The sequence below is a fragment of the Bidens hawaiensis genome, unplaced genomic scaffold (assembly GCF_021521415.1).
Source record: "Bidens hawaiensis isolate Kalapana, Puna unplaced genomic scaffold, B.hawaiensis_p1.1 tig00001236_1, whole genome shotgun sequence".
Classification (NCBI taxonomy): Eukaryota; Viridiplantae; Streptophyta; class Magnoliopsida; order Asterales; family Asteraceae; genus Bidens; species Bidens hawaiensis.
The window spans coordinates 706,938-734,815 of NW_027491070.1; the positions used below are offsets into that span (position 1 = coordinate 706,938).

The 27,878-nt window shown below is 36.9% G+C and overlaps 1 protein-coding gene and 2 pseudogenes across 2 annotated transcripts; 1 reads left to right on the top strand and 2 right to left on the bottom strand.

Annotated features, from left to right (window-relative positions):
- Positions 1 to 28: 28 nt before the first annotated feature.
- LOC143568422 (ribulose bisphosphate carboxylase small subunit, chloroplastic-like) lies at positions 29 to 2,035 on the bottom strand. Its single transcript, XM_077054585.1, has 3 exons — positions 1,264 to 2,035; positions 1,061 to 1,192; positions 29 to 366 (listed from the first exon to the last, which is right to left on the bottom strand). Exons 1-3 carry the CDS (start codon positions 1,408 to 1,410, stop codon positions 136 to 138), a joined length of 510 nt encoding a protein of 169 aa, XP_076910700.1. The 5' UTR covers positions 1,411 to 2,035; the 3' UTR covers positions 29 to 135.
- On the bottom strand, positions 1,722 to 3,330 carry LOC143568413 (pentatricopeptide repeat-containing protein At1g08070, chloroplastic pseudogene; annotated as a pseudogene).
- A 10,143-nt stretch (positions 3,331 to 13,473) lies between these two features.
- On the top strand, positions 13,474 to 27,637 carry LOC143567085 (3-hydroxyisobutyryl-CoA hydrolase 1-like; annotated as a pseudogene). The gene is made up of 12 exons (XR_013141340.1): positions 13,474 to 13,604; positions 14,051 to 14,131; positions 14,214 to 14,282; positions 14,640 to 14,863; positions 15,170 to 15,258; positions 15,346 to 15,431; positions 15,542 to 15,666; positions 16,138 to 16,198; positions 16,283 to 16,381; positions 16,463 to 16,564; positions 16,651 to 16,692; positions 27,424 to 27,637. The product of XR_013141340.1 is annotated as a 3-hydroxyisobutyryl-CoA hydrolase 1-like (transcript).
- Positions 27,638 to 27,878: the final 241 nt, after the last annotated feature.

Below are 27,878 nucleotides of genomic sequence, written 5' to 3' on the forward strand. Positions count from 1 at the left end.
TAAAAACCAACATATCCTCCAAAGTCCAAACAACTCAAATTAATTATTGAAAACATCAGAAAAACATTAACACACTTCAGAATCTCTGACCATTTATTTTACCAACAAACAACACAATTCAAGAGCAAAAATGTTTCATGCTTCAGATGGTTTCTGAATAACAAAAGACATGCATTGAGCCTGCCTCACATTATCAAATGCCAAACACCTTATATATGCATTTGGATATGTTTTTTTGCATTCTTGGATTTCATTTAATACCTGTGATGAATCAGTGCAACCGAACATGGGCAGTTTCCACAATGTCCAATACCTTCCATCATAGTAATTTGGAATCCTGCTGTTTTCTCTGAATACATGTCCCACCTAAACACACAAACCAAATAAAAATAATAAGAATCCAAATCCTATATTAGATCAATTTGGTTTAGTCCTGTAAACGAACCGAATGAACACGCACATGCTCAACGAACACTTAATCAAACAAATATTGTGTTCATGTTCGTTCGTTTAAAATCTAAACGGACATAATTGAACAAAGATAAACGAACACAAATTAACACATATGAACAAACGTAACAAACATAAATGAACACACTCAAATGAACATAAATAAACAAACATTCACGAACATAAATGAATGAATGAAACATGTGTTCATGTTCGTCTGTTTAGTTAAATGAACACGATTTTTCTGTTCTCGTTTGTTTAGTAAATGAACGAATAGAAACAAACTTTCCGTCAAACGGTTCACGAACAGTTCACTACACGTTCGGTTCATTTAGAGGCCTAATTTGAATCACCTATAAACAAAAAGCAATATTCTGATAATCTTTTTGTTGATGCAAAATGTGATAAAAATTTAACATTGTTTCAGTTTTCAAAATCAAGGAAACAATATTTTAATCCAACTCCATATTAGATTAATCTGGATCATCCACAAACTAAAAACATTATTTTGATCATCTATTTGTTGATGCAACTCATGGAATGTGATAAAAACTGAATCTTGCTTCAGTTTCATAATCAAGAAACGAATCCAAGGTACGTTTGATCTTACCGAATCAAATTCAAGACACGGGACCCATCCTTTCTTAATCATGTAATCAATCTCCTTTGCAATGGATTCATCTGTGAGAGGTGGAAGATATGAGAGAGTCTCAAACTTCTTGTTATTGATTGGATTCCAAACCTATATACATTGATAAGTCAAGACATTTAAATTAACATCCAAATCAAGAAAGTACAAAACTTAAAACTTACCTTCATGCAGTGAATCCTGGAGCCATTTGAAACTGTTTTTCTTCTCCAAGTTACCGAATCTGCTGTCTGAAAAAGCTTAGAACCATTTGGGTTCAAACCCGTGTTAATGGATCCGGTAACTGTAGCTGTGAATGTTGCAGAAGACATTCTAATATTATATGTCTTCCAATAGTTGTGGAAAAAGAAATGATAATAAAACTCATTGCAGACATCTATTTTTATAGCATAACCTTCACAAATCTTACAAAAATGGTCACATAAACGAACAAATTTGACGGCTTTTCAAGTCGATCACTTGATTGGTGACTTATGCTTTATTAAAAAAGATGAAAACTACAATGTGCATGGAGGGTTTTGTTAGGCATTTGAGTATAGGTTTCATCACCATGTCCTTCACCTTTTGTTTTTGATATCTTTATAGTCTCGTTGTACACATGGCGCACAGAGAACGGTTCATGGACCGACCAATAAACGATGCCATAAATTATACTAATTCATCAATACAATATTAAGTAAACTTAGAACATTATGTATGTCTCTAGTTTGAGGGTGACATTGATCATCAACAAAGAATTTGTTAACAATCCCATCAACTTCAATAAAACTCCAACCGGGAGCGATAGCAATTTTCCTTTCGGTCATCATCTTCCTCAACTTAATCACACCTTCCCAACTTCCATTATTCGCATACATATTAACAAGACCGACATATCTACCACTCTGTTTAGGCTCTAAATCCATCAAACATTTGCCTGCTGTCACTGCAAGATCCATTTTATTATGTATTAAACACCCATGTAAAAAAGATCCCCAAATAGCTTCATCAGGTTTCATCGGCATCAACTTGATCAACATCTCGGATTCTTTCAGTTGACCGGATCTAGCCAACAGATCAATCATGCAACCATAATGCTCGATCGTTAACTCCACATTGTAAACTTTACTCATTTTTCCAATTAAACACCATGGTTTTGTTAACAAAGTTTTGTGATTACACGCAACAAGAACCGCAATAAACGTAATCTCATTTGGCACCGGTCCTCTCCGCTCCATTTCCTCAAAAAGATCAACCGCAGCTTCATTTTCACCGTTCGTAGCCAATCCTAATATCATAGCACTCCATGTAGCAACATCTTTATAAACCATATCATCAAATACATCTTTAGCTTTCTCTATATCCCCACATTTAGCATAGAAATCGATTAACGCAGTACCAAATTCCACGTCAATACTAAATGAACCTTCAACTAACCGACGATGTACACTTCTTCCCAAATCAAAAGCACCAACCGCACCACACGCATTCAACATACTCACCAATAGACCCCGATTCCGTCCCACTAAACCACACTCCATCATCTCATTAAACAACCGAATCGCTTCATTATAACATTCATTCTTCACAAACCCCGAAACCATCGCACTATACTACGACACATCATTTCTCTCAGGCATTTCATCAAACACCTTAAACGCATCATCCACAAGCCCATTCCCAAAACACCCGGTTATCAAACTAGTACAACACACCACATTCTTAAACAAGCTCTCGTTAAACACCCGTTTCGCCATTTCAACCGCTTTATAACCCGAATACATATTAACCAATGAACTAGTCACATAACCATCAACAACAACCCCATGTTTCACAACTTGTGCATGCACTTGAACCAACATGTTCAAACAATGACATGTTTTAATCAACACTGGGAACGTATGCGCATTCGGTTTAATGTTTTCGTTACACATTTGTGTGTACACTAGTATACCAGTTCTTTGTTTTGATGATTTGGAGTAAGCTGATATTAATGAATTGTAGTCATATATGGTTGGGGTGGTTACATGGTTTAATATTGTGTGCGCGTAAATGATGTCGAATGCGGATGCGAAAGCCAAGAGTTTGCTCGTGATATAAGTGAAGCGAGCGAGGCCCGTCAAGATGGTTTGCGCGTGGAGTTATTTTAGTTGATCGAAAGACGAGCATTTTTCGAGCATGTGAAGATATTGCGGATTTGAGATGGTCTTGTTCATTGGGAAACTTGAAGGCCCAAAGCGAAGTAAAAGTTTGGGGCCTATATATATTTGTTTAGTTACAATCCTAACACACGGAAATATTGAAGTTATTTATACATACAACTTAAAGAATAAAAATATATATAAAAAAAGAAATATCTATATATATATATATATATATATATATATATATATATACTATATACTAGTAGAAGAGCACGCGCGTTACGGCGGGAACAAAACGGGTACTCGGTCGGTAGAAGTTTTGTTTGTTATGGTACTGGCATTTGTTATAGTCAAATTAGTAGTCAAGATCGTCTACAATACAAAAATAAGAAACTTTTAACATTATCATAAAACTAAGTGACACATTTTTATTTAAGTTATGAATGTAACTGATGTATATAACTAAGATATGTTTACTTATATATTAACAAAAAACTCAAGTAGGGACTCAAAGGTTAAATACTTACGTCTATTAGTTATAACTGTTATTATAAATATTCCCTCAAATTCTTTAGAATTCAGTTGTCATGAAGTTGAAGGTTATTCAACACAAATTCAAAAGCTTTGAATTTTGAAAGTACATTTTAGTATAATGTTGCCGCAACATTTATTTATTCCTGATACATCAAACTAATTATGGGATGTGAAATACATATAGTGTTGTCAATGTTTCAGGTATATCACCTGTTGACCACACTCATCGAAGCCATACCGAGCATCCCCTTACGCTTCCATGTACCGAGCTTTTGAAGATGAATGACTGTCATTAATTAAAAGAAAAAAAGTTACGTACTTGAACATAGAAAACTTGGGGCCTAAAAAATAATATATAACTGAGATCATTACTTTACTTGCTTTGACTTACTTTCCTAAAAAAAAAGTAGCCAAACGAACCAGTGGCCAAATGCAACGAAATTAGAATGATATAACATTATAACTAATGGTGTTTTACAAACATCTAAATAAGTATTAACCACCAACAAATTTTGCTTACTTTAAACAGATCCTCCAATGCCATAATCTCTTCCTAATGATAGGCCATCTTCTTGTCAGAAAACCATTTGAATTAAAATAGGTAAATGGGTTAGGCAAGTTTGGCCCACGAGTCAGAACTGGTTTTGGTCTATTTTGGTTTGGTTCAATACGGGTTCGGGTCAAAAGTGGTTGGGTCAAAGCAAGTTTGAGGTTGGAGAAGGTTTGAGTTAAGCAAGTTTCGGGTCAAAACGACCAAATGCTACCTTTTAACAGCATTCCGATGATTTAAAGAACATTTTACGTAATCTGCACCTTAGTCATAATCTCCAGCACCAGTTTCCAAGTTGATCAAGCATGAGCCGATTTGGTTCCTTGTAAAGGGTGAAACCGCATTCTTGTGTGTGGCGAGTTTTAACCGCCATCTTTTCGACATCCAAATCATTGTTGGTTAACAAAAGGCAACTCTATATGAGTCGCGTTGGCATAACCTCCTATGGATTATAAACTTCTCTTTATTCTAGTAGAGAAATATGCACCACTATATCTCCTATAATGAATGTAAAACATCACCGGTTCATTATATATAGAACCAAAAGGAAGGAAATAATATTGCTTCTGTTGCACATGCAACAGTTTTGATAAACAAAAATTGTAAGAAAACATACCAAGATCTAACAAGGTCCATGAATTGGCTTTTGCATCTCAAATAGCAAATTTCCTATACTGTTTTCAGCTAGTTCATTTAGTCGGGTCCTGAAAATCAAAAATAAAATTAATATGCATATACTTTCTAGATTTTGGCTCACGATGCATTTACTCGGGTCTTGAAAGTCCAATATCGTTACCGAATGGCGTCATGTGTGGTCTAGAAAATGCAGTGGTAATAAGGTAGAAATTTGCTCCAATAAACCACAGGATAAACAGGTCAAACGAAGGATTGACCAGAAATAGTTACTCCAAAATATTCTTATCTTTTATAAATAGTTATTGTCTTGAAAATGATTACAAAAAGTTTATTATGTCTATCATAATATATTTTTTAGATAAAAAAATTTCAATGATTTTATGCAATAGAAGTAAGCTTGTAACAAACACACATGAACAGAGCATGTTCGTATTCGTTTGATTAACTTTAACGGCACAAACGATCGAACACGAACAATTAAACGAACAGGGTTTTCTTGTTTATGTTTGTTCCTTAAGTAAATTAATACGTCCGTGGTCGTTTAAATTGTTTGTTACAAGTATAAACAAATGGACATAACTGAACATGGATGAACAAAAAATTAAAGCAAAAACCAATTAAAAGTAAACGTGAACAACAATGTGCATGGTCTAAAAAAATAATGATTGTATTAACAAACGTAACTGAACAAACTTAAACAAACGTAAACGAACGGGCATAGACGAATATAAATTAGTGCGTGTTCACGAACGTTAATGAATGAATGAAACATGTGTTCGTGTTCGTGTTCGTTCGTTTAACTAAATGAACAACAATGTGTCTTCATGTTCGTTCGTCTAATACTTCCCGCTGAACGGTTCACTAAACGTCCAGTGCGTTTACAAGCCTAAATAAAAGTACATTTTTGGGGTGACTTATGACATGTTTTTGACATTTTGACCCGTCTTCGTTAAATATATATTTGGCCCGTTAACCATGAAGAATATAACATGACCCGTTATAAGTAAATGAATTGAGCCGCCAAGCGTACAAAACTAAAATCAAAACTTACCTTTTTTCTTTGTTTTTTCATCAATAAGCAAATAAACCATCTTCCATGCTAGCATAGATATATAAAGAACATGCACCCAAACATATTTCCAAGTCTTTCTGGATAATTATCCTATCATAAACATTAATCAATGTTAAAAACTATTTTGTTCACATACATACATAGTGAGATACCAAGATGTTTGTAAACCTGAAAAATATAGAGTGAAGCAAGATATTTGTATCTCCTCATCCTTCTATATCTGCAACAGACACAAACTTTTCCTCACTAACTTTTCCTGCCATGTTAACATCCTGATATCGGGTCAATTCGGGTCAACTTTCTCTCTTTCTTAGATTTAGCCCTTGAAATTAGAGAGGGATTTCAACCCATTTACTGATGAACGGGTCAATTTGAGTATATTTAATAATTTATAACATAAAAGAAATGCTAAAAAAATACTACGATCTCCTAATAATTCAGTTCAAAGATTTAGACAATTATAATAATATAGTTCTTGTAATCATATTTATTACATTAATTTATTTTAAAATTTTAAAAATCCAACCATTCACAATTTGCCACAATTAGAGGCGTAAACAAGCTGACCCGAGCTCGGCTCGTTTTGCGTTGTATATGATTGGTAAATTTAAAACAACAGAATTACATAAAGACGAAGACTTACTGTGGGTATGTAAGACAACACCCTTGTACCGCGAACAACTTTTATTGGTAGCCCTCAAACTCCGAACTATTTGATATGCAATTTGAGCAAATAAGCTTGATTTCAGCTTTATCCTTGGAAGACATATAATCTTGCTTTAAAAGTACATATTTGTCTTAAGTTGTTGATTGCTTATCATTAGAGATAGCGTTCCTGAATGTTTAATCAAGACTAATTGGGATTTAACATGTTGGTGATACACATTGACGACATAATACACATTGTAAATATCAAACATGAACAATCGGTGAGCAGAATAAATCAAACTGTGAAACATTCTGACAGATTTCAGAAATAGTCTTTCATAGCAATCAAATAGAACTCGGAATTTAAACAAAATTAGCGATTAGCATAAATCCGTTCAAGCAGAGATCATCAACATCGATAAAAGTAAATCAATAATCTGGAATCAATTACTTGATAAAACCAAAATAATAATAAAGAAAAGGCCTGACCTCGACGCATTCAGCTACCGATCGAAGAACAATAACCCCGAAATTGTACCTCAAAATCGAAAGAAAAAACCCCAAAATGACTAAATCACAATTGAGAGATTCACAGGAACGATTCTATGGAAAATCTGAAGTGTAGCCGAATTGTAAGCATTCAATGAAGGAACTAACACATAATCTAAGATCAACAACACAAGATAATAAAATCAGCTAACCTAACAAATAAGTAAAATCAAATTCAGAAGCAGTACCCTTCCATATGAGTTAACATCTTCTTTCAGAAAGAGCTCTCGGAATCTCTAGCACCATCTGAACTACCGAACAACAAAAATCAACCATGAAACCAACTAATTACAAATTATGATACATATTATACTAAATTGAAAAATTAATTAAAAAATCTGTAGTTGCGAAATACAAAGTCACCAGGACCAGGGAAGGTTTCAGATTCGAGTGGATGATAGAAGAGGTTTGTGGCGATGGTGCGGGAGTGGTGGCCATCGACGATGGTGGAATGGTTTATATAACCTGCAACGTTACATTAGTTTTTTCATTCAGTTGATTACATGTATAACCGTTCAATTAAATTCATTCTTGATTGCAATTTACTGTCGCCTGAGAGGAATTGGGTAGTGTATAGTTGTTGCTGAGAGAGTGCCGGAGATGTAATTAGCCATTAAGATTACGGTGTCTCCGACAGAAAATGGAAGATGAAATATGTCTATATGCGTTATAATATTGATAATATAATTCATTATTCATGGGCTAATTAAGATACTCTATTTTTAAATAATTTACAAATTTTTAAACACACAGTACAACATTACATAAGGATAAAATAGTTACTTTAACACTAAATTTCACGTGTCCTTCATATTTCTTCAAATTATTTACAATATTGACGCCTCAACTTTAATCAATTTTTGAAAATTTAAAGAATAGTTATAACTTTGATCTCTCATTTTTTAACTATATATTATTTATAATTTCACTTTAAACCCAGACTCCCTCCTGATTTTTAAACGGTAATAACTTTTTCATACGTTAATATTTAAAAAAAAATAAAAAATTGTACCATAAAAACGAGCATTTAATTCTCTTTGATTTGAGTATGATATTGTCATAGGTTGTTTTCAGTTAAAAAAAACAACATTTTACGTATTGGCATTTGTGGTCCGGTTTTGATGGTTTTAAATTAAGCCGCGAGCCAAGCCGTTTTTTGTCATCGAAAACTGAAACCAAACCGTTGAAAATTAAAATCCAACAAAAACAAACCATTAACAATGGTTAGGTTTCGGTTCATTTGTACTTCGATACTAAATTGAGTTTAAAATAAGAATTCTTAATCCACAGTTTCAAACGGAACGATGAACACCCAAAAATCTCTTACGTGATTACCAAGGTCTATATATCCCGCTGCATCGCGCGGGCATTTGTCTAGTTATATCAGGTACTGAGTACTAACCTCTTTGTGCTCATTGGTAGCAAGTTCTTTCGTCAATACCAAACTCTAAAACCAGCGTGAACCCGATTAAAAGAACATAATCTGGCTAAAATGAGGCGCTATGGGCCTATGGCTCTCCAATTTGGGAAGTTTGGTGGCCTAAACACAAAGAAAGACGACGTTCTAAAAAAATAAAAACATTTGTTCATTCCTGAGGTGTGCAAAATTGGTTCAGTTTGGTTACGGGGGTTTAACCTAACCATAACCGTCAACCGAAGCAAGCTTCGGTTCGATTATGAAAGATTGCTTAACCAAAACCATTATTCAATGGTCGGTTATGGGTCGGTTTCAGTTAAATTCCGTTAATTGTGAATAGAACAACACACCCAAACAGAAAACAAAAAGCTCGAATAATGAATACCTATTTCGAATAAGACTCTAAACCAATAACTCTATGTCAATTTTGCCCTTCAAATGACGGCCGCTCAAACATGTAAAAAAGTAAACAAAGAAATTTGGATTACCCAGCCCAAGAATCATAAATCAAGCCCAAAGTATAATTTTTCTTCTTGAAAAATGGGGCCGACGAGCTGACCCAAGCCAAGCTCGACTAGGCTTGTTTTAACTTATGAGAGTTTGAGCTGACATTATAAACACACTAGCTTTAGAACCCGTGTAATGCGAGATGCTTGAAAAATACAATTAAAGCTATTAAAATTAAATGATTAAATTATTAAAAAAAACTATTTTTTAATAAACTAAATGGTTTTTTAAACTCAAGTTAAATTTTCTAACGAGGTATTAATACGAATATATGGTGTATTCTCACGCAATTTTCTTCATAATCACGGAAAAAGTGCATGCAGCTAGTGATTTTCATAAGCTGTAATCGTATTTTTTGAAATAGAATAACGAATTCTAAGAAAAAAATGATAAGATGTTTAATTATAAATAGCATTAAATATAACATTATATATAAAATAACATGAATGAAACCCACTTTTTTATTACAGTATCGAAAAAGATGGATGGAAATTTCGTGGATCCAAGCCCAGCGTGAAAACACTACTACCCAAGCACACAAAAGGGGAAACTTCGGTCAGATCTACACATTCGTGTTTCCCTCCAATCCAAAAAGAGGGGAAACTCCTAAAAACGCTACTACCCAAACCCACAAGAGAGGAAACTTCTTCATTTTATTTATTTTTCTAGTTATACAACAAAGCATTTGCTAAGAGTGTGTTAGTTAAAGCCTACTACTTAGATCACCCGTAGTGGGCGTGGTCTTGGGACGATTTTGGGTGAAGTCCGGCAAGAACCCCCCCCCCCCCCCCCCCGACGAATTGCGGGGAGATAAAGGAGGACATCTATTTATCGCATCTTCCCGTTTTGATTTTATTATTATTATAATGGATTGTGTGTGGTGTGTGTGTGTGTGTGTGTGTGTGTATTGGGCTACAACACCATTACAACTTAAAAGCAAAAACCCATCATTTGCTGACTGAACGTCACATGACGCAAAACGTCCCATTTTGTAGCCATTCCACTACACATAGCCTTATAAAACAGTGACGATGATGATGTGGCAAAATGTTATACACCTTTTAGTTAAACTTGCAACATAAAGTCTTAGTGTGAGTTAAGTCTTTAAAAAATACTAGATCTAGACATTTAGTATCTTAGGCTTTAAGATTGACACTTTCTAAAGCATTTACATTTATAGTTTCATCGGTCTCAAGGGACTCAATGATCCGAGCAATAGACTTTGTTGTAAATTTTCCGTCACTAATATTTTTTTTTGAACGACTAACTAAGTAACACCGGGTACTCCGTACGCGGCCCCCGTTAGCTAAAGGTAGCCCGAGCCGGCCACTAATCTGGACGGACGGAGCCCCTAGCGGTCCACCTATTGAGGGATTCACCGGATAAAACCCGACCCCCACGCCTGCCAAATGGCACGACAGCGAGGAGCCGGTAAAACCAGGTGAGATCAGGACTCGAACCCTGGCAAGCCAGGGTCATCCCTCATATCTCCCATATAAATTGATGATAGTGAGGTATGAACCCCCTACCTCTCACTTGTAAAGTGAGTGTTCTATCATTGAGCCACATCCAATTTATTCCGTCACTAATATTGATTTGTCTAATAGGGTTCAACACTTGATTTATTGTTATATATACTTTCCATATGAAATTGAAATCAAATAACTTCAAGTCTTACTTTGTATCATATGCTAATGCTAATATGTTTTTTTTTCTTTTTAGATGAATATGCATTATAAACCAGACCCAAAAGAACCCAAACCAAAAAAACAAAATTCTAAAATTACAAAAAAATTTACAACAACACGGGATCCGTAGATCTAGTTTTTGACCAAAGCATAACATCTTCTTTGATCCGCTCCAACATACCAAGCTTCTGTGATCATTTATTGTTACTACAAAAAAGTTGGCCTAAGACAACTTTTTAGTTCACAAGAAAAACTGCATTAGGTGAAGTTGTATTAGGTCTAGTGCAACCTTTTTGTTAGATAACATAACTATTTCTTTCAAATGCAACACTTTTAAAGGGTTGCATTTTAAAGAAACAGTTACATTATCTAACAAAAAGGTTGGATTAGGTCTAATGCAACTTAATCTAATGCAGTTTTTTTTTATAAAATAAAAGTTGCTTTAGACCAATTTTTTTTTTTGTATCAACTCATTCCTACATTTCCCCGACACCCAAAGGGTTACCACAAAGACCGCTATAACTATTAATCTTTAAAATAAATATATACCTAATTAACTTATAGTAAATAATAATTTCTCATCAAGTGAACAAGCTAGAATAACAAGTCTACCAACATATTATTATTTAACCTATCTAATATTTTACGTAAATATATAAAAAGAAGTTACATGTGATAACATGTACTTTCAACGAGTTCATAATTTTAAACATAGTTACTATATATTTGGCATGTTGGGTAACTTGGGTTCGAGGTCAATATTGATTGCTGACCTAAGCAGTTAATGTAGAAAAATATCGGATATCGGTTAAGGACCGATATCTGAGATATTGGTTATCGTAGTGAGATATCAGTAGGATATCGGTAAATTTTAATATCATGTAAAATTCATATATATAGCAATTTAACACTAATAATTCAATATAGTCTTCTACCATTAACAAATTAACCTTTTGCAAATTGAAATACACTAACAATCGTAGCAAGTAAGAATTGATTAAGACTTAAAACACTAACATTGAACACTAAAAGCTGATAATTAAGACTTAAAACACTGATATCGGGAATATCGGTGCTATATCGGTCAAATATTAGTCCAATATCGGCCAAATATCGGTCGATATCGTCGATATTATCGGTACCGATATACCGGTGATAAATTGACGATATCGCCTGCATAGCTGGTGACAATTTCTTTTAGCAGTAGTGTACCCGATAGTCATGCATAGTAAAGAGTAAACAAGATTCCTCAAACATATTTTAAAACTGACCCACATAAAAGATTTTGGTCACGCTGACTAAACTATGGTAAACAAGTATATATCTTTTACTTAGAAAAGGTTTTTTTCCGATGATAATTGTGAATATGTGATCCCCAAATAAAACATGCACCCAACATAAATCGACCGAGAAAAAAATAAAAATAATAAAAGTCTATTTTTGAGATGATGTTGACATGACCACTAAAAGATAGAACGGTTGATGCCTCATTAATATTTTGTCGTTTTGGTCTCAAGCTAATAGGTAGAACGGTTGATGCCTCGTTAATAAATTTCAATATTTCATCAATTTATTTTCAAAACCAACTAATGAAATTCAGATACTCAGAGTAACTCAATGTTAAAAGACATTCCATAATACGTTAGCACGTCGACTACACAATAGATAGCTTAAAACTACTATCTCTTGTTCCGGAGAACCCTCACCGCCGCGGTATTACATACTCATTTGAGATTCGAATTCGAACTTAAGACCTTGCGGTCTACAACTTAAATTTTCACTTCATCTGCGGTATAAGATTGTGGCCTTGTGGCCTCCGGCCATAAAACAAGTACCATCTTTAATTGTGAAATTGTCTTGCTTTAATAATTAGTTGCTTACTTTTATTTCATAAATATACTATAGAAAGTAAGGAGATTACTTTTATTCATGAACCACAATCTTAAAATTTTCCTTTAAAAGTACAATTTGTGAGCACATGATTTTGAAAATGCTAAAAACGGAACAACTTTATAACGATTATAAGATACTTGACTTTGACAAATTGATTAATAAAAATAGTATTCTATGCACCTAGAGCGTATAACAAAGTTATATTATGATCCTTCAGTTAGAAAGTTCTGGTTCCGTCACTGCAATAAAATTTAATATTCAATAATAAATATTTGTCGGTCACGAATATGGTAAGTGATATAAAAACATCATTCCATTGGTATATCACAGAAGTAAACGAATGAAGACGGATTGAAATAGTTGGTGCAAATTCGATTTCATAAATTTCCCTTTGTAATAATATATTTCTAGCTTTGTATGTTTTGTTTTTGTACGGTTTTAATTTCATGTAACCGGACATGAAGCTACTTGCTTGGTGTTTCGTGCCTTTTCGTTTAATATATTTGGCTTTTCAAAATGAAATATATAAAACTTTTGTATAGTGTGCCGGCTCGTTGTTAATTATATAAAGATTTGTGAATGTTTTTAAGTATATATAGAAACTTGTGTACATTTTATTTGTACAATTGTATCCACTAGCTGTTAATTATATGAAATCTTTCTTCAGTATATATAAAGACTTCCGTAAATAAAATAATAAATTAGTTCTACATTTTAAGTAACAAGCAATTTGCTCTTCTTTACTATGGTAGGTTGCTTCTATAAATTGTGCCCACCCGCTTTTACATCTACACCAACATTGTACGTATTACTAGTTCCATTAATTCTAAAGATCTTCAAGCTTAGTTGTTGCAGGTTTGAATCATGGCTCCCATTGATGCAGACCAGGTACTTCACACGCGACTCTTCTAGAGATCATTTCGATTAGGTTTTTATTCTCTTATGTCATCTAGTTTGGTTTGGAAAGAGCCAAAATAAACCAAGCTAGCCATCATAACACAATTATTTATGTTCCCAAAGGTTATTTATGTTGGTACAAAGTCTATAAAAATACATAAGACTATAAGAGCCAATTTTTGTTAACCATAAGATCTCATGATCGTAAAACTCATAGGATCCGTCAATATCATGAATCACGGAAATCACAACTTTTGTTGGGTAGATGACCTATCATATGTTGTTACATGTTTGTTTATGCTTAAAATTGGGATTAATATCTGAATTTGGGTTAACAAGATTATAAAATTAGTAATCAAAATAATAATTTTCTATTCTTTGTGTTTCATATGATTTTAGATTTCTTTTGAACAAAATTAAATTATTGATTATTGCAGGTAATTTTTGAAGAAGGATTAGGAGTACGGAAAATGATACTAAACAGACCAAAAAAACTAAACACACTCAACTATGAGATGGTACGTATGGTTAGACAATACAACCCAAAACCAATCTTTTTATGCATGTGTTGCTTATTTTTATCGTACTGACAAATTGCAGTTAAGAAAATTGTATGAGAAGTCGAGAGCGTACGAGAATGATCCAACGGTTAAGCTTATTATATTGAAGGTACAAAATATATAAGGGGAGACTCAGAGAATAAAGCACCACATGCTTGATCCATGTACTATTTACTAAAAGAAAAATATCTCACTTGTCGTTATATTTCATTTTCCAGGGAAAGTGACATAATAACTTTACATAAGTTTTACTTTAAATGATAATAATCTTATTTAGATGGTTTTAGTTGTAAGAGGGACAAATCCTAGACAATTATGTGGGTGCAGAGAAAGTGTTACGTAGCCATAATTTTTTACGCTTACTATTGTGATTTGTGGATGTTCGTATAGCTCAAATACGAATTATGTTACTTGGCAAGACACAAAAGTACAAAGGGTTTTGATATAAAATCGTCTTGGTCTACAGGCAAATGGGAAAGTATTTTGTTGTGGGGGTGATCTCACGTCTGCTTATACATTTGTACATGCTGGACATTGGAGTTTCGGGGCGAGCTATTACAGAAAAGAATTTTGCTTGGATTACTTACTTGCAACGTATAAGAAGCCATTAGTTGCGATTTTTGATGGGATCGTTATGGGAGGAGGCGCTGGAATATCAATACAATCGACATTTAGAATTGTCACTGAAAAATACGGTACATATTAATTGTTTTCTTCTAGTCGACAAGAAAAAATATACTAATTACGTTTAGATATGATTTGTTACATCGATAAGATTTACTGTGAAATTCTTTATTATAATTATGAGTTACGATTAGATTATGTTTTCGTTACAATTATTCTTTGTTAATACACAATAGTTTACTGATTTTATGTAATATGAGAAGAAACAACATAATATTTTGATGTGTGTACTTTATTTTCCTAATTGAACACCATTTAGCTCCTAATCTAGGAACCGATACTTTGGCTTATAACCTGTTATTTGACACTTTTCTAGATTTTTGCGATGCCTGAAGTGTTGATTGGTTTATTTCCTGACGTTGGTGCATCTTATTTTCTATCACGGCTCCCAGGATTCTCCGGTAAGTTTAACTTAACATCGTGTTATTCGTACATATACAGCTGCAAATATGCATATTTAAAATAAGGAACCAAGTGTATGAACGTAGGAGAATACATGGGATTGACTGGTGCTCGATTAAATGGAGCCGAGATGATTGCATTTGGTCTTGGAACTCATTTTGTCCCGTCCAAGGTACTTGCATCAATTTAGCGCATTCTACACAACTTTTTTTCACAAGATTCGAGTGTATGGTTAATACTAATGTGTCATTGATTAACAATAGTACCTTCCTACTTTTGTAGAATTTAAAATCTTTGGAGAATGCCCTTGAAAAGATGGCTGCTACATTGGAATCACCAAGTGCAGCTACAATATCCACGGTTATTAACAAGTTTGCACAAGAAGTAAAAGACAGTACATATTTTAGGTACAAAATACTCTTATATATGATTATAACTTTAGGGTTTGGATCAAATACAAATAAAATTAACGTGCTAAACGTAATTACATAATTACTCTACTTGATTCTCACGTTTAGCACATTAATTTATAAGGATTACAGTGGTTTAATGCCTTTGTATAATGATAATTATCAATATACATGTACAGGACACATGTGTACTTGTAGGACAGACATTACTTGACTATTAAGTTAGCGCCCACAAGAAAAAGTTGGTGATCAACTTGAAACTTAGAAGTTAGAACCTTGAAGTTAGAAAGCAAATCATAGGTTTAGTGAAGATAAACTAAACTTTTAATTCTATATTTGTTACGAGCATGAAACATTTCTATCTAATCATTTTGACATCCTTACACACGGATCGGTTATCCATGAATAACCATATTAACTTGTATTCTGGTTCGTTCGTTTGGCTTTGATTTATTTCTATATGATCAGGGTTGACATGATCAATCAATGCTTCAGTGGCGAATCATGTGAAGAAATACTATCCTCGTTGGTAAGTTGCGCAACTTTAAATATACAGCTATGTGATGTTGGATATGATATAATATACGTGTACACATATATGGATTTGTCTTAGGAGCGCTTGGCTACACAAGTTCAAGAGAAATGGGTCCATGACGCTATCACATCAATGAAATCTGCGAACCCATTAGGTCTCAAGATTTTCTTTACAACGGTATATATGCTAGTATTTTTCAAGAACAAATTAACAACCGATTCTTGAAATTTCTTAATGTTTGCTTTACTTGCGTGACAGATTAGAGAAGGTCGATCTAAAACTATTAAGCAATGTATCGAGACTGAATACATTGCTATCTCTCACGTTTTAAGGAGAACAATTAGCAATAACTTCTACGAGGTTTCCACATGTTTAATTTGTACAAACTTTAAGCTCGATGATCACAAGCTAGTATCACATATAAGCATAGAATGTTGTTTTTGAAGGGATCAAGAGCTATGTTGATCGACAAAGATAAGAAACCACAGGTAAAACTAATAACAAGTGGCTTTAGATCATATGACATAATGTTAAGTCGTTGGTGATACTGTGACAATCGTCAATTTCAGGTTAACCCCGTTAACTCAACTCCGTCAATTCAAACTTTAAGATCGTTGAATCTATAACGCACACCTCATTACATTTAAACTAGGGTTTAAATGACGCTTAACACTTACTACATGAGTAGTCTTTCGGGATTTGCACCGAAACGCAAACGAGTTGACGCAAACGATTGATAAATAAACGACAAACGTCAAAACACTAATTATGTGATTATTATGTGTTAGGTATATGTGTGTTACTTGATTGTTATGTGGAATGTTAAACAAGAAACAAGAACTAATTAGTTTAGGCTAGAGATGTAACACTTGAAAGATTAGGGACTAGAATGTAACTTGATTATCTATAAATATAACATTAACACTAAACCCTAACTTATTATTATAAACCTACAACCCCAATCGGCCTCCCCTTGCTCTCTCTTGGCTGCCGTCCACAAACACACACACATACACCGTCAATTCAAGCTTTTGATTGAAGAACTAAGTGCTAGGAAGGTATATTTGATCATCCTTCACATCCTTGTTGATTGAATTTGATGTTTGTTGGGTTAATAACAAACCCTAGCTGGCCGATTTTGTTCATGCATATGATTTATATGATTGTTGTTATTTGGATAATGAATTGATAACTAGTTTGATAGTATTGCATGTTAATTGTTGTGTCCTTGATTGTGAGTTCAAATAAAACCCTAACCATGTGTGTATGGTGTGATTGATATGCATGGATAGTAGTTATAGTGTCTAGAGGGTTATATGGATGCATGATAGTTCATAGGTTGTGATTATGTTGAGTTTTGATGTGAACAGATTCTGGACAGAATGTATATACGATGTTTAACTGACTGTAACGAAGTGTAAACGTGAAAATTGATTGAGATTGTGGGTACTGCAGTAAACTAGGTTGAGTCTAGTTTCTATGAAGTATAAATTCGTAATTTTTGGATAAGTGGAAGTATACTTTTATGATTTTACAAAAACGTGATGCAAAGCTGAGCTGTTAGACCTGCTGTTAGGTTATGTTGTAAATATTGTATCTCATGAACTACGAGACCAATTGGGTTGGTTCCACTTCTGGAAGTTGACTCACTGAGTTAGGAACCAAACCCAAGTGGTCTTGCATTTATTGGATTTTTCGTTTAACGGGAATTGCAAATAACATTCTGATGTGCATGAATCTGACTGATATGAGTTAGCTGTAATGTTTTGGTCATTATAAGAAAAATATGTGGAATAAAAATAAGATAAAATATGTTCTGGAAACCTAAGACATGTATTCTTCTGTGGTAATTTTTGATGAATTAATTGAGACGTTATAATCGGTGAACTAGTGCAATCTTTCAAGTAGAAATTCTGTCATAACGAAACTAGCTGCTGAGTTGTATAGGAATGCATGAAATATGATAGTTTTTATATAATTGTTGTATTTTGACCAAAATACCCTTGCGGGGAATAGTTGCTAGTTGATTGCCATGAATTGACCAAATTGCCCTTATGGGGAATAATGGTTAGTTAGTCTTTGTTTGTTGACCAAAATGCCCTTACGGGAATAATTGCTAATAAGTATGTTATTAATACATGACACGAAAGTAATTGCTCACTCATGTATCGTATCACAATTGTACTTGTTTAAGTCACACACGATTCACAAACGAAACACGAAACATGTTACGTGCATAGGTATTATGTGCCGAGTCTAGAGACTCGTTAAACGTTCCGATACTTAGAAAATCTCTTTGTTATTTTAGAACGCTAGAGAGTTTTCTACGACGCTCATCACTTGGCGATCTAGATCGGATATTCTTCGCAAACAGTGAGTTCACTTACCTCACTCTTAAACTGCTTTCAAACGTTTTTCACTTGGGGGAGATAACATACTCCGATAAACATATTTTCTGAGATAAACGCATATGAAAGATTTTGTTATAAATTATATATCACTTGTAAAGGCTAAGCGGCATACGTAACATTTGAAGTCCCACACATCGGACCGGTTAATATTTGGAATAGCGAGTCACTGTTGGGTAGTACTACTGGGTTTGACAAACCCCACCCGACGCTAAGCTCAACTGGAGGTTGAGTGGGTGTAATTTTGGCTAACACTTACCATGGTCTGGAGGACCTGGTGACGGGCACTTGATAAACAGTCAGCTTCGGTCGCGAACCACTTAGCGATACTTGTTGTATAGATTAGCTACCTATCGATATATAATTTGACATAACACTATCTGGTAATGCAAAACACTTAAACGCTGTAACGTGGTTACACACTCAAACGTCGTAACGGGGTTACGCAACACTTAAACGCTGTAATGTGGTTACACACTCAAACGTCGTAACGGGGTTACGCAACACTTAAACGCTGTAACGTGGTTACACACTTAAACGCTGTAACGTGGTTACACACTCAAACGTCGTAACGGGGTTACGCAACATTTAAACGTCGTAACGAGGTTACGCAAAATGCTAAACGATTTATCTTATTTTACTTGTGAACTCACCAACCTTGTGTTGACACTTTTAGTATGTTATTCTCAGGTAGCCGAGGCGGGCGCGCGGTTTAGGAGCATGCATTAATTGAAAACATCTTTACTCTGCAAACTTAATTTTAACATTTACATTTGGTTTTAAGTCGTCCTGCGTGACGCAACTTTTGAATTAAGGTTTTACGCTTCCGCACTTACTTTCATTTAAACGTTTTTCTTTGGTTTGGTTATAACTAATGATTCCGATCCTGCCAGTTCACACCCTCTGACGGTAAAACTCCGTTAGTGGATTTTGAGGGTGTGACAGATTGGTATCAGACGTATGGTCTACCGTGAACAAGTTCCCCCATTGCCTCACCCGAACCACCCTGCTTACCCTAACACTCTACCACCTATAACCGAACCTGTAGAGCGAGTTCTCGCAGCTGTCGTTTCTTGTTTGGAGCGCGATGTGGGTTACATGCGCTACACTAGAGAAAATGTTGCCAGACAGTTTAAAGATGGAACCGAGACTCAGGAGGAGATTGCCCGCATGGCAGCGGCAATGAAAGAAATGCAAGAGACTAGTGAGCAACAAACCAAGGTTATGATGAAGATGCAAGCCGAGATGATAGACTTGCAAGAGCAACTCCAAGAAGCAAGGACCCGAACTGAGATAGCGTTAGAACGTTGCGATATCCTACAAATGCAACTTGATCAGAACGCAGCAGAACCTGAGGCGGAGCCTGAGGCCGAGCCCGAGGCAGAGCCTGATGTAGAACCTGAAGAAGATCCCGAAGAGGAGCCTGAGGAAGATCCCGAGGAAGATCCTGAGGAGGAACCCGAAGAAGAACCTGAAGAAGAACCGGCTGAGGAGGAGGCACACTCAGAGGAGTCCCCAGACGATGTGCAGATGTGCAAATTCTTGGATTGGAACTGGCTAACGCGATGAACTGAGAGGAGTTCAAGAACATGATGCGAGAGGAGTACTGTCCGAGGGAAGAAATTTCGAAGTTAGAGTCGGAGTTTTGGTCGTTGAAGATGGTGGGCTCGGTAATCGAAGCTTACACTACTCGTTCGCACGAGTTGGCTGTGATGTGTCCGCGGATGGTGGATCCGCCGAGCAAGAGGATAGAAATGTACATTGATGGATTAGCACCGCAAATTCAGGGCATGGTGACGTCTTCCAGACCAGCCACGATCCAACAAGCGATCCGTTTGGCTCACAAACTGACGGATCAGGCTGTGACCCAAGGTGCGTTACCACCTAGGGGTTCGACTACTAAAGCCCGTGACAACCCGAGTAATGACCACGCCAGCAACAGCAACAACAACAGCAACCCGAACAGCGGGAAGAGAAAGTTTGACAACACCAGATCTTCATCCTCGAACCTCCCACCGCAACAACACTACCGTAAGCCCGAGTTCACTCGGAGCTTTAACACTCAGAATCACAACAACAACAACAACGGTAGCGGGCAGGTTTCGAGCGGATATGCTGGGAAATATCCAAAGTGCAACAGGTGCAACTATCATCATGTTGGCCAGTGTGACCGTGTCAAGTGTCAAAGATGCGGAAAGATAGGTCACCAAGCGAAAGAATGTAGAGGAGCCCTGCAGCAAAGGGTGCTCCTAAGCCACCGATGACGACTAAGGGATGTTTTGAATGTGGACAGGAAGGTCATTTCCGGAAGGATTGCCCCAAGCTGAAACAGAATGACAATAATGGGGGTAATGGAAGTGGCAGTAATGGTGGAGGAAATGGCAAAGGAAGAGCGTTTGTGATTGGATCGGGTCAAGCCCGCAATGATCCGCATGTGGTGTCTGGTAAGTTCCCTGTAAACGATTGTTTTGCTTCTATTTTGTTTCACACTGGAGCTGATAGGAGTTTTGTGTCAAAAGCTTTTAGCCAACTTTTAAACCTTACTCCAACCCCGTTAGACGCTAAGTTTCCTGTTGAATTAGCTAACGGTAAAACTGTAATAACAACTCATATACTTGCGGGATGTAAGTTGAAACTGTCAGGTCATGTCTTTGACATCGACCTTATTCCTTTTACGCTTAGTAGTTTCGATGTCGTTGTCGGCATGGACTGGTTATCCGAGAACCGAGCGGAGATTATATGCCATGATAAGATAGTCCATATTACCACCCCTTCCGGCGAGATCATTTCGGTCAGAGGCGAGAGAAGCGGCATGACCACCAGCGTCATTACCCTTTTGAAGGCACAGAAGTATTTACGAAAGGGTCATCCGGCAATTTTGGCGCAGATTGTTGAGAAACCCGCGGAGGAGAAACGAATTGAAGACATACCGGTTGTGCGAGACTTTCCGGAAGTTTTCCCGGAGGATTTGCCCGGACTCCCTCCTATTCATCAAGTCGAATTTCAGATCGAGTTGACACCCGGTGCAGCACCCATAGCACGAGCCCCGTATCGGCTCGCATCGGCGGAACTTCAGGAGTTGTCCACCCAGTTGCAAGATTTGTTGGATAAAGGTTTTATCCGACCTAGCTCATCGCCATGGGGAGCCCCTGTCTTGTTTGTCCGAAAGAAAGACGGGACTTTCCGAATGTGCATCGACTACCGGGAGTTGAACAAAGTGACGGTCAAGAACCGTTATCCTTTACCCCGAATTGATGATTTGTTTGACCAGCTTCAGGGATCGAGTTACTACTCGAAGATCGATCTACGATCCGGTTATCACCAGCTGAGAGTGCGCGAAGAAGATATTTCAAAAACGGCTTTCAGAACACGGTATGGTCACTACGAGTTTTCGGTTATGCCTTTTGGCCTAACCAACGCACCAGCCGTATTTATGGATCTCATGAATCGAGTATGCAAGGCGTACCTCGACAAGTTCGTGATTGTTTTCATTGATGATATTCTCGTCTACTCCAAGAACGAGACTGACCACGAAGAGCACTTAAGGATAATTCTGGAACTGCTGAAGAAGGAACAACTGTATGCTAAACTCTCGAAATGTGAATTTTGGCTTCGCGAGGTTCACTTTTTAGGACATGTGATCAACGAGAATGGTATCCATGTCGATCCCGGTAAGGTAGAGGCCATCAAAAACTGGGAAGCACCTAAGACTCCGACTGAGGTGCGACAATTCCTAGGACTGGCCGGCTACTACCGGCGTTTCATCGAGGGATTTTCAAAGATTGCTCAACCCCTCACCGCTTTGACTCACAAGGGCACTAAGTACAACTGGGGTGACGCGCAAGAATCCGCTTTTCAACTGTTGAAAACCAAGCTTTGTAGCGCCCCTATTTTAGCCCTCCCCGAGGGAACGGAAAATTTTGAAGTACACTGCGACGCATCTATACAAGGTCTCGGTTGTGTGCTGATGCAACTCGAGAAGGTTATAGCCTACGCCTCTAGACAACTACGGGTTCACGAGAAGAACTACACGACCCACGATTTGGAACTCGGAGCTGTGGTGTTTGCTCTTAAGATATGGAGGCATTACTTGTACGGTACCAAGTTTACCATTTACACCGACCACAAGAGTCTCCAACATATCTACGATCAGAAGGAGCTGAACATGCGACAGCGTCGTTGGGTCGAGCTGCTTAAAGATTATGATTGTGCCATCAAGTACCACCCTGGCAAGGCCAATGTGGTGGCCGACGCCCTCAGCAGGAAAGAAACAGATAAACCCAGACGAGTGAGAGCATTGTAACTCACGATTCATGCCAGCTTACCCGATCAGATTCGCGATACGCAACTGGAAGCTTTGAAAGATGATAATCTTCCATCGAAACTCATGCGGGGCATGAGCAAGCAACTTGAAACCAGATCGGACGGGGTCCGATATTTTGAGAACCGGATTTGGGTTCCACGATACGGAGAGTTGAGAACTCTAGTGATGGACGAAGCTCACAAGTCCCGATATTCTATCCACCCTGGCTCAGATAAAATGTATCATGATTTAAAGGAACTTTACTGGTGGCCGAACATGAAAGCCGACATTGCCACCTACGTGAGCAAATGCTTGACTTGTGCCAGAGTCAAGATAGAATACCAGAAACCATCTGGTCTACTGCAACAACCGGAACTCTCAATGTGGAAATGGGAACACATCTCAATGGACTTTATTACGGGTTTGCCTAAAACACCGACGGGATGCGATACCATCTGGGTGATCGTTGTCCGGTTGACTAAATCGGCGCACTTCCTAGCGATTAAGGAAACAGACAAAATGGAAAGACTGACTCGTGTCTACATGAAGGAAGTAGTGTCGAGACACGGAGTGCCTGTCTCGATCATTTCCGATCGAGATTCTCGTTTTACCTCACACTTTTGGAAGTCGCTGCAAAGCGCACTGGGCACACGTCTCGATATGAGTACCGCATACCATCCTCAGACGGATGGGCAAAGTGAACGGACTATTCAGACCCTGGAGGATATGTTGCGTGCATGCGTTTTAGATTTCGGAAAAAGTTGGGAACCCCACTTACCATTGGTAGAGTTTTCGTATAATAACAGCTACCACGCAAGTATTAAGGCAGCGCCGTTTGAAGCGCTGTACGGACGGAAGTGTCGATCACCACTCTGCTGGGCAGAGGTGGGTGACAGCCAAATCACTGGTCCGGAACTGGTACTCGAAACCTCGGAAAAGATTGTTCAAATCCAAAATCGCATGGCAGCAGCACGAGATCGCCAAAAGAGTTACGCCGGCAAGCGCCGAAAACCTCTCGAATTTCAAGTAAACGATCGAGTGTTACTCAAAGTCTCACCTTGGAAAGGTGTGGTTCGCTTTGGTAAGCGAAACAAACTCAACCCACGATATGTTGGTCCGTACCGGATAACTGAGCGCATTGGTCCGGTGGCGTACCGACTGGACCTACCAACAGAACTCAGTGGCGTACACGATGTATTCCACGTATCAAATTTGAAGAAATGCCTATCTGATGAAACCCAAGTAGTCCCTTTGGAGGAACTACAAGTCGATGAATAGTTACGGTTCATTGAGGAACCAGTCGAGGTTTTGGATTGGGAAACCAAAACGCTCAAACGCAGCAAAATTCCAATCGTTAAGGTTCGTTGGAACTCGAGACGTGGACCGGAGTTCACGTGGGAACGCGAGGATCACATGATGAAAAAGTATCCTCACCTTTTTGAAGGGCTAACCAAACACCGAAAACCGCGAAACCCGGCAAACCGTCAAACATCACCGGAGGTATGAACTAAATTTCGGGACGAAATTTCTTTCTACTAGGGGATGATATGACAAACTGAAAATTTTTCTTACTTTTTTCAGACACTCATCACGACTTGACTCAAATTTTCGGGACGAAAATTCTTTAACATGGGAATGATGTGACAATCGTCAATTTCAGGTTAACCCCGTTAACTCAACTCCGTCAATTCAAACTTTAAGATCGTTGAATCTATAACGCACACCTCATTACATTTAAACTAGGGTTTAAATGACGCTTAACACTTACTACATGAGTAGTCTTTCGGGATTTGCACCGAAACGCAAACGAGTTGACGCAAACGATTGATAAATAAACGACAAACGTCAAAACACTAATTATGTGATTATTATGTGTTAGGTATATGTGTGTTACTTGATTGTTATGTGGAATGTTAAACAAGAAACAAGAACTAATTAGTTTAGGCTAGAGATGTAACACTTGAAAGATTAGGGACTAGAATGTAACTTGATTATCTATAAATATAACATTAACACTAAACCCTAACTTATTATTATAAACCTACAACCCCAATCGGCCTCCCCTTGCTCTCTCTTGGCTGCCGTCCACAAACACACACACATACACCGTCAATTCAAGCTTTTGATTGAAGAACTAAGTGCTAGGAAGGTATATTTGATCATCCTTCACATCCTTGTTGATTGAATTTGATGTTTGTTGGGTTAATAACAAACCCTAGCTGGCCGATTTTGTTCATGCATATGATTTATATGATTGTTGTTATTTGGATAATGAATTGATAACTAGTTTGATAGTATTGCATGTTAATTGTTGTGTCCTTGATTGTGAGTTCAAATAAAACCCTAACCATGTGTGTATGGTGTGATTGATATGCATGGATAGTAGTTATAGTGTCTAGAGGGTTATATGGATGCATGATAGTTCATAGGTTGTGATTATGTTGAGTTTTGATGTGAACAGATTCTGGACAGAATGTATATACGATGTTTAACTGACTGTAACGAAGTGTAAACGTGAAAATTGATTGAGATTGTGGGTACTGCAGTAAACTAGGTTGAGTCTAGTTTCTATGAAGTATAAATTCGTAATTTTTGGATAAGTGGAAGTATACTTTTATGATTTTACAAAAACGTGATGCAAAGCTGAGCTGTTAGACCTGCTGTTAGGTTATGTTGTAAATATTGTATCTCATGAACTACGAGACCAATTGGGTTGGTTCCACTTCTGGAAGTTGACTCACTGAGTTAGGAACCAAACCCAAGTGGTCTTGCATTTATTGGATTTTTCGTTTAACGGGAATTGCAAATAACATTCTGATGTGCATGAATCTGACTGATATGAGTTAGCTGTAATGTTTTGGTCATTATAAGAAAAATATGTGGAATAAAAATAAGATAAAATATGTTCTGGAAACCTAAGACATGTATTCTTCTGTGGTAATTTTTGATGAATTAATTGAGACGTTATAATCGGTGAACTAGTGCAATCTTTCAAGTAGAAATTCTGTCATAACGAAACTAGCTGCTGAGTTGTATAGGAATGCATGAAATATGATAGTTTTTATATAATTGTTGTATTTTGACCAAAATACCCTTGCGGGGAATAGTTGCTAGTTGATTGCCATGAATTGACCAAATTGCCCTTATGGGGAATAATGGTTAGTTAGTCTTTGTTTGTTGACCAAAATGCCCTTACGGGAATAATTGCTAATAAGTATGTTATTAATACATGACACGAAAGTAATTGCTCACTCATGTATCGTATCACAATTGTACTTGTTTAAGTCACACACGATTCACAAACGAAACACGAAACATGTTACGTGCATAGGTATTATGTGCCGAGTCTAGAGACTCGTTAAACGTTCCGATACTTAGAAAATCTCTTTGTTATTTTAGAACGCTAGAGAGTTTTCTACGACGCGCATCACTTGGCGATCTAGATCGGATATTCTTCGCAAACAGTGAGTTCACTTACCCCACTCTTAAACTGCTTTCAAACGTTTTTCACTTGGGGGAGATAACATACTCCGATAAACATATTTTCTGAGATAAACGCATATGAAAGATTTTGTTATAAATTATATATCACTTGTAAAGGCTAAGCGGCATACGTAACATTTGAAGTCCCACACATCGGACCGGTTAATATTTGGAATAGCGAGTCACTGTTGGGTAGTACTACTGGGTTTGACAAACCCCACCCGACGCTAAGCTCAACTGGAGGTTGAGTGGGTGTAATTTTGGCTAACACTTACCATGGTCTGGAGGACCTGGTGACGGGCACTTGATAAACAGTCAGCTTCGGTCGCGAACCACTTAGCGATACTTGTTGTATAGATTAGCTACCTATCGATATATAATTTGACATAACACTATCTGGTAATGCAAAACACTTAAACGCTGTAACGTGGTTACACACTCAAACGTCGTAACGGGGTTACGCAACACTTAAACGCTGTAATGTGGTTACACACTCAAACGTCGTAACGGGGTTACGCAACACTTAAACGCTGTAACGTGGTTACACACTTAAACGCTGTAACGTGGTTACACACTCAAACGTCGTAACGGGGTTACGCAACATTTAAACGTCGTAACGAGGTTACGCAAAATGCTAAACGATTTATCTTATTTTACTTGTGAACTCACCAACCTTGTGTTGACACTTTTAGTATGTTATTCTCAGGTAGCCGAGGCGGGCGCGCGGTTTAGGAGCATGCATTAATTGAAAACATCTTTACTCTGCAAACTTAATTTTAACATTTACATTTGGTTTTAAGTCGTCCTGCGTGACGCAACTTTTGAATTAAGGTTTTACGCTTCCGCACTTACTTTCATTTAAACGTTTTTCTTTGGTTTGGTTATAACTAATGATTCCGATCCTGCCAGTTCACACCCTCTGACGGTAAAACTCCGTTAGTGGATTTTGAGGGTGTGACAGATACTCCTTTATTTACTAGAATTTACGTGAGCTTTAGTAACATTATATTTATATATTCTCGTAGTGGGAACCATCTAAACTTGAAGAAGTTGCCGAAGAAATGGTGACGAGGTGTCTTTCAAGATCGTTCGACGAGGATGATGATTGGTTGCCTTTACAACTTCCCTTAAACAGAACCAACATTGTTGCATCAAAACTTTGAGTTTTACCAAGAAAGGCTCTTTTTCAGCAAACTAAATCCCTTCAACATTTGTGTGTGATATATTTGTTTGTTTTTGATTTTTATTTTAATGTTTCATGGTGGCCAGAACTAAAATAAGGTCGTGTGATCTTTAATTGTATAATTTACAGGTTGATTACTATTAATCGGAAACACTGTTTTTAATTCAATGGCAGTTAAAGAAAAAAAGATGGATGTCCATTATACAAGTGTGTTAATTAGTTGGATGCATATTTACATTTTCACTTTTGATATTACAAAAATATAAAAACTAAATAAAATGCGTAAAAATTAAAATA